The 7,512-nt window shown below is 34.1% G+C and overlaps 2 protein-coding genes across 2 annotated transcripts; both read right to left on the bottom strand.

Moving 5' to 3' along the window:
• Positions 1 to 237: 237 nt before the first annotated feature.
• LOC133293971 (ATPase family AAA domain-containing protein At1g05910-like) lies at positions 238 to 4,442 on the bottom strand. The gene is made up of 8 exons (XM_061492608.1): positions 4,436 to 4,442; positions 3,627 to 3,757; positions 3,338 to 3,480; positions 2,505 to 2,750; positions 1,890 to 2,076; positions 1,646 to 1,711; positions 1,298 to 1,547; positions 238 to 828 (listed from the first exon to the last, which is right to left on the bottom strand). The coding sequence occupies exons 1-8, from the start codon at positions 4,440 to 4,442 to the stop codon at positions 413 to 415; spliced, it is 1,446 nt and encodes a 481-aa protein (XP_061348592.1). The 3' UTR covers positions 238 to 412.
• Positions 4,443 to 4,872: 430 nt separating this feature from the next.
• LOC133293972 (endonuclease III homolog 1, chloroplastic-like) lies at positions 4,873 to 7,236 on the bottom strand (the record flags this gene model as incomplete). Its single annotated transcript, XM_061492609.1, has 7 exons — positions 4,873 to 5,126; positions 5,302 to 5,385; positions 5,476 to 5,580; positions 5,659 to 5,796; positions 6,000 to 6,091; positions 7,000 to 7,066; positions 7,201 to 7,236. Coding segments are annotated over 7 exons (672 nt in total), but the record flags the coding sequence as incomplete, so codon positions are not given.
• Positions 7,237 to 7,512: the final 276 nt, after the last annotated feature.

The following is a 7,512-nucleotide window of genomic DNA, read 5'->3' as shown; positions in this document are numbered from 1 at the left end:
CTTTCGTTTTTTTTTTTTGGTCAAATAAATTGTCGTTTAATATTTGACAAATTAAAATACTTATTAAATAATTTTATTTATATTACCTTCTTACTCTATTAATGCTTTTTCATTTCACTTTTCCCAAATTAGAACCTCTGGAAGTTATAATTATTTTGAAATAAATGGAATAATTGGCATTTAAAAAAATGAGCGATATGCTAGTGAACATAAAAATATTTACTTTACAGTAGGACATGGTAGTTAGTAGTTGAGAGCAATAAAAAAAGTTAGCTCACTCTGGCTAACATTTTCAAGCTCTAGGCTTTCGCAAGTCTGCAGAGACATCTAATCCTAAAATCCTGTAATTACAATCTTCTGTAATTACAATCTTCCCGACTTTACAGTAAAAATCTTTCCTTTACCTAAATCATCAAGGGAGAAAGGGAAAACCGATTAGTCGGAAATTTGCATCATCCTCTACAAAATTCAATAAAAACACCCAAACCGAAGTCTTGATATCATCATTCGTTACTTTATCTTTGGTTTCAAAAACGCCCTTCATAATTCTCGTGTAAAGCCTTTCAAGTTGTGGAATGCTGTAATTTTCAATACGCTTGACAAAAAGCTGCTTGACAAAAAGCTGCTTGACAGACTCCTCTTGTATTGAAAAGTCACCATCTAGCATTGCGACATCATCAAAACTGCTGCTATCAGCAAGGCTATTTGTACAAGTTCCCTGCACATTTGCATCAATTGACATTGGGTCCAGCCTTTCAGAATTTACGTCATTTGCGTGATGCTCCTGGGAAGACTTTGATGGTACAGAATCTTGTGACTTGTCTTCTGCTATAAAACCCAATTGAGAAAAAAAAAAAAAAAAAAAAAACTTCAAAATCAGCATTTTAACAGGAAGTTTACAGGAAGAATGAAAAAAGTGAACAAGAAATTAATCATTGGAAATCAAGTAACACCAATATCATTTTGTTTATAAGCATAATCAATCATATAAAAACAAGTGCATGACAAGCAACAACTTGAAGAAGTATAGAGAGAATCCACAATTCTTAAAGATGCCTCTCTAAGTCAACACTATCATGCCTCACCCATGCTTAAGACCAAAAGAACGGTTCTGGTCAAAATATTCACACTTCCATCTTCGTTATTGCTTTTCTTAATTAGTATAACTTCCTAATGTTTCAGAATCACGATAGCAAAACAGCAATACTAGTATGTATAAATGACATTTAAAGAAACCATTTGTATTACAACCGTCATACATTTGAGAAATAATTCATACTGCAAAGGCATTTTATACCTGCATGCACAACATCCGTGATCTTCTTATTCCGCTTCAATACGTCATAACTCTGGTCCATATTAACCTCAGGTTGGACATGGCGAAGTCGAGCACTCGTTCTAGTAGCAGTACCCAGCTGTACAACAGGAGTAGCAGGGAAGGTAGAATACCCTAATTCATCAGGAAGATGAAGTGGGCCACCTTGGCTAGCAATCTTGTCACAGTATGCAACTAGTGCTGGATCCATCTGTGAAAGCATCCCATGCACCTGAAAAAAAAAACAAGGAATAAGATCAGGAGCAATTTCCAGACAATAATCATAAAAAACACCAACGTAAACCTTAAGACAAAAGAAAGTCCACACACCGCATCGCGAAGCTCACAAGCTCTACTGACAATCCTGGTGCCATTGTAGTCCTCTCCATTGTAAGCCTGAGTTGTGGAAAGAAGGATCAAACTTGCGACATGCTTTAAATATTAAAAGTAATATGAAGCATTTTCAACCAATTTAGCTCAGCCCTAATTGTACTTGGTTACAGAACGATCATCTATACATATATAGGACCCAACCCAAGCAAAATTTAAAAAACTTAAGGCGCAGGATGCATGCCTTTGCATTGGAAACAATAAGATCAATGTCCTGCAGGAACGCAACACATGAAATATAATGCCCGTTGTCAACATGCTGCAGGATGGTAGCCACGTCCATTGGGTTCTGTATGATTGAGCGATAATTAGGTGCGTCTTCATCTGAGATTGGAAAATGGAAGGCATTAAATCGCTTGTCATACAATATCCTGCAAAAGGGAAACAAAAAATATATTGAGAGGGGGGAGAGAGAGGCTGCATGCATTTAATTAAAGGTGTATGTCAAGAACCAACTCTTCCAAAAGCTTTTATTAGGTGAAAACACATGAATGATTTTATATTATATTTCTAACATGTCCCATCACGCAACAGTCCTTTGAGCTTGAAGATGGACAACACACATATCCACCTATCTTGTGCTAAGAAATTTAACAATATTTATAAGTAAAATGAGACAGCAAGGATTGAACTCTAAATCATTTGATCATAAGAGGCTCTAATACCATGTCAATAGCCAACTCTCCCAAAAACTTAAGCTATTAGATGAAGACACATAAATGATTTTATATTATATTTCTAACAGTATCAATGTGCCAAGCGAAGCCAACAATTGTAAATTAAGCATAGGTTGACATACCAATTGCAAACATCTCTAAGGCACATTCGCAATCTCCGAAGTGCATGTTGCTCTGCTTCCACCTTTGCTTTTAGCTCAGATACCTTCGGACCACTAGCCAATTTTGGTGCCTGGGGAAGTTCAGGAAGGCATCCTGTATCCTGGGATTTCTTGCTGATTCCCTCCAACAATACTGACATAGCAGCTTCTATTAAATGATTGAAAAACAAATTCCTATCTTTCGTAGATGGCATGCTCACTTGATAACTGTTCAAAAGGGAAATAGAGGGTGAGCATATAACCAGAAACAAGAGCCCAGGCGTGAGGAATACTTTTCAGATTTGAATAAGAATACTCAACTAACATTCTTAGAAATTTTCAGCCTTAGCCTTTGAACTACAGTTATTCAAATACTTGTAAGAATAAGCAACAATAGAAACTTTGGTAAAAAGAAAGGGCACTTAATACTGATAGGAAGCATTAGCATTTGCAATGCTGAGATTTTTACCTCTCGTTCAATTTTCCAAAATACATTTAACTAATAGTAGTAGAGATGTATGAAAAGTAATGTGATGTAGACCACTGATCTATCCTTCAATAAATTATGATTTTGAGAAAAATTACAAAGGGTAACTTTGACAATGAAAAACAGTCGCTCTACATAAGCAAACTTAAGACTTTTTCTGTTAAGGAAAAAAATCTTCGTGTTGAACTCCACTACTAATTTCCAACATACAAAAAACCCCAAATCTAGAAAAAAAAAATTGCATAAAGCCAGAGTGCTGGTATAAAGAAAAATAAACATTAGCTTGGAACTCGTATCAAATATTTGCTGTAAATTAGATCAAACGTACACTGAGCGATGAGGGAAAACTGAAGGAGGGACTTCCTCTACTTCAGCAAGTGCAACTGAGGATGTCCCGAGTAGTAAGATAGGTAAGTCAAATGGCAATTCTTCTAGCAAAGTCAGGAGAACAGCTCTGAGTTGTTCATGAGCCTGCAAGATTATTAATCCAATCAAACTCAGGTTGCATTAAAGCAGCAATACAATAACAGGAAACCAGTCTGAATGAGATATAAATTTCAGACATACAAATCAGTTTATTTAGCATACAGGTGCAGATAATTAATATATGTACTCACAGTTTTCCACCAAACATCAAACTGTGGTAAATAGAGAATGGATGGAGTTGTTCTTCTAGCTTCACCAAATATATGTACCAATGCTTCTTCCGGTGTCTTTGCACTCGGATATGACAGAAGAGATGGAAGTCCTTATTTATCCGTGTTTGTTATAAGATTTTTGAAAATTTTCTCAAAAATCTGATTTTTCCATAATTTTATTTTGTGTATAATTTTTTTTTTTTAAATGTCACCTAAGAATACAACCAAATGGTGGTATTCTTAGAATCTCATTCGTTGCAAATATTTTATACTTTTTTTGGAATAAAATTCCGATAATATTTTGACCTAGTAAATAGCTTTTGATAATATTTTTGAAAAAATGATTTTTTCATTATATTCTTGGAAATCATGATTTCGGGAGAGAAAAAAAAAAGATTGCCAGGAGTTGACTCACGACATGTATTAGGACCAAAGTTAGTGTGCTCCGAGAGCAAAAAAAAAATTGGTGGGATTGAGATGAGATAAAGAGAGAAAAGGGTGAGGAGAGAGAAAAGAGAAGGAAAAAAAAAATTGGCTCAGGTATCAATTTTTCAGTGGAAGAATCATGAAGGTCCTGGAACATATTAAAAAATTTATATATTAAAGCTTCGGCACTTCAAATTTTACTGTTCCTACTGTTTTAATAGAAAGTTAAATTTCAATACAAAGACCATTTTCATGCTTTAATTATAGCACGATGAAGCGTTCACTTAAAAATAATTAGTTTATAATATTATTATTCACCTGCTTGAATTGAGTTTTATTTCACATGCCTTATAATATAAAACTATCCATATATCTTCTTTTAAAATCATATAAATTTTGATATAGTTAGTTATAATATTTAAAAAGTGAACATGTTAATGGTGAGGGATTTGAAAATTCTTGCATGATGTTATAAATTCAAACCTTATATTATCATGTATCCGGAAAAAAAAAGTTTAAATTTTTGCTAAATATATTTTCAAATTAAAAACAACTTATCAATCAAGCGATTAATTATGTCAGTAAATAGATCATAATTAACAAGGACAGCTCAATGCCCCAGGCTCACATCGTCGTAAGATCTACAAATGAAAAATGAAAATGTGCATTTTTCTTTTTCTTCTTGAATCCCTATCATAATCCCTGAACGTTGAATCTGCCAAAAAATAAATAAATAAAGATGAGAAAGTAAAAAGATCAAGTCTCCATAAATAAAACCAGGTTTCAGATCCTCTTGCCCTCCAATGTTAAGTACGAATATTTCTACAAAATATACATCTCTAGATGTGGGGCTGATTGAGACCCAAAAAAAAAAGTAACCCAAATCCAAAAGAACAAATTAGGTTAAAGCTTCTTGTTGAGTGTGGACTTTTTGGACTTGGAAGATGGGCTTGAGTTTGAGGTCTCCTTGAACGCTGATGGGCATAACTCATTTATAGCACATTCTCCACAACGAGGTCGTAGAGGTGTACAAATTGTCTGTCCAAACCCTACCTGTGCCACAAAAGAGTATGACATTAATATGCTACAATGTTGTAAGAAATAAGAAGCCAAAATGAAAAATTTGTTGAGTGGGCACACTCACAATCTGTGTCTGAAGTGAATCCTATCTTACACTAATTTGCCATACATAGCAAATTGTTTATAAGTAGGATTTGGACATACATACCAATAGAGGATTTATTGGATCCCATTCTTCCCTTGGAAGCCACCGTTGCAGTGCCTCTCTTGTCTCTTCAGGTGTCGAAGTTTTCTAGCAAATTGAAGAGGATTAGTCAGAACAAATAAATTAGGTAATAATACCCCATACATAAAATGTGATGCCACAAAACTTAAAAGAAACCTGTTTTGTGCCCAATCTTGACACCCAACCAAGCCGATTGCAAATGCGGTGGACATGAGTATCTACACATATACCTTGGACATTGTTCCATCCACAATTCATAACCTATTGTGCCACTAACAAAATTTACTTCAGAAAAGTAATAAAACATACTGTTTGAATTATAAAAGCTATTACACATACCAAATAAGCCATCTTAGGACCTATGCCTGGAAGTAAGAGTAGTTGCTCAATTGAGCTAGGTATGTCTCCATCATACTTCGTGAGACAAATATTTGCAATTTTTTTCAAGTTAGTGGCTTTTCTTGTATAAAACCCAACCTGGAAAAAAGAATATCCATAGGTTCAATCACAGATTCAATTAATACAATCACAAAACAAGCATAAACTTAAAAGAAATTGACACCATAAAGTGCAAGCTAAGGAAATACAGGAATCTTCATAAGATTCCTTAACTTGACACTAAATCCAAACTATTTGAATCACAGGGGAGGCAATATCTTTAAAAGAAACAAGGAACATACAGGGTAAATCAATTTCTTGATGGTTTCTTCATCAGCATTGTTGATTGCATCAGCAGTAAGCAGACCATTTTGAAGAAGACGTTGGATTGCTCCTATTCTTAAAGCACACTTGTAACTAGAACCGTTTCATAAATAAGTTGAAAATATGACAAAGACCAACGTTTTTTAGCAACTGCCACATATGAATCGCATACATCAAGATAGATGGTAAACAAAATCTTGGGGCAAAAAGTACAATGGCTGCATATTTGCTTATTAAATTAGCAATTAACTTGCATTATATTCATTTTCAGAATTCAGTCATCCATATCAAGAAATATAGCAACTATCCATAACTTCCTTCCTTCTACTTCTTTTTCTTGTTATGTCATGTTTTCTAAAAAATATGTTTGGTGTTCCAATTTCCTGCATTCTTTTCCCTTTTTCTTCTTCTAACGCTTTGCTATCTTTTAGGTGGTGGATAACATCCTTCTACCGTCACAAGGAGCATTCTTGGTTAATGTTTATTTAAATTACTTCCGATGTAAAAATCCCTTGTTTGAAAATAACCTATAAATCCACTTTCAACAACCTAAAGATGTTGGTAAATAGGTTTTCTCACACTGGTAAACCTACCAGTCTTTCAAGTTTTTTCAAAACTTAAAGACTAGCATATTATCTTATTATGCTTAAGCATTATTGCCCAAATCCAAGACTACCCAATTAAAATCGAGACAAGCCACAATAAATCATCACTATCTAGACATTAATAATCTCGTATGACCGACAATGTTTTCAGTTTCTCTCCATTTGCTTTCTTAATATAAGATAAGAGAATTACTAATAATCTTATTGCAGGTTAACGCTGCTTAAGTCTCATACTTCCATGAGGCAAGAGTGTGCCTCTGGGTTTTCGATCTAAAAAAGAAAACAGCACTACTATATAAGAATGCATCACTATGTAAAGCCAGGAAACTTAACAATTTTTTTACTATAAACTTCAGAAGGTATGTGTACTCACCGTGATTAACATGATCCTTGGTTTGGCTTGATAGAAGAGAAGATACCAGGACAGAAAATCTTCTTTCCTAATTATACACATAAGAATTTAGATAAGGGAAAATTTATTTATATCATGCTTCGTACAAAATATAGAAGTTAAAGGAATTACAATGCCCCATTAATTACAACAATTGATTGATTATATATAAAAGAAATTTACCTGACTAAAGACCGTATGAGAAGTCAACCAGTCAATTCAGTACAAGATAATATATACATAGAGTGACGATAGACCAGTCTGGTCATCGTCATCTACTAATTGAATGAGTAATGGCTATACTGGTCGAGGATGACTATTGGTTTACCAAATCAACAGCATTCCTGGTGCTGTCCTTTTTGTGCCCCAAAAGGTTGTGTGGCAAGCCATGCTCTACTCAAATGCATATATTGTAGACACTTTTTCTTCAAAGCATCAAGACAGAAACCAACATATAAATGCTTATATTTTCTCCACATAGATAAAATTAATAGC

Source organism: Gastrolobium bilobum, unplaced genomic scaffold, assembly GCF_033153095.1.
Source record: "Gastrolobium bilobum isolate Gb01-03AN ecotype WA unplaced genomic scaffold, APGP_CSIRO_Gbil_v1 utg462379, whole genome shotgun sequence".
Lineage (NCBI taxonomy): Eukaryota > Viridiplantae > Streptophyta > Magnoliopsida > Fabales > Fabaceae > Gastrolobium > Gastrolobium bilobum.
Note: the sequence above shows the minus strand (reverse complement) of the source record. Positions and strands in the feature narration are given on the sequence as shown.

Coding starts and splice junctions, on each gene's coding strand:
- LOC133293971 (XM_061492608.1), bottom strand. Junction 2,751..3,337: donor GTTTTCCCTCATCGCTCAGT/GTACGTTTGATC, acceptor CCTTTTGAACAG/TTATCAAGTGAGCATGCCAT. Junction 2,077..2,504: donor CTTAGAGATGTTTGCAATTG/GTATGTCAACCT, acceptor TCCCTTTTGCAG/GATATTGTATGACAAGCGAT.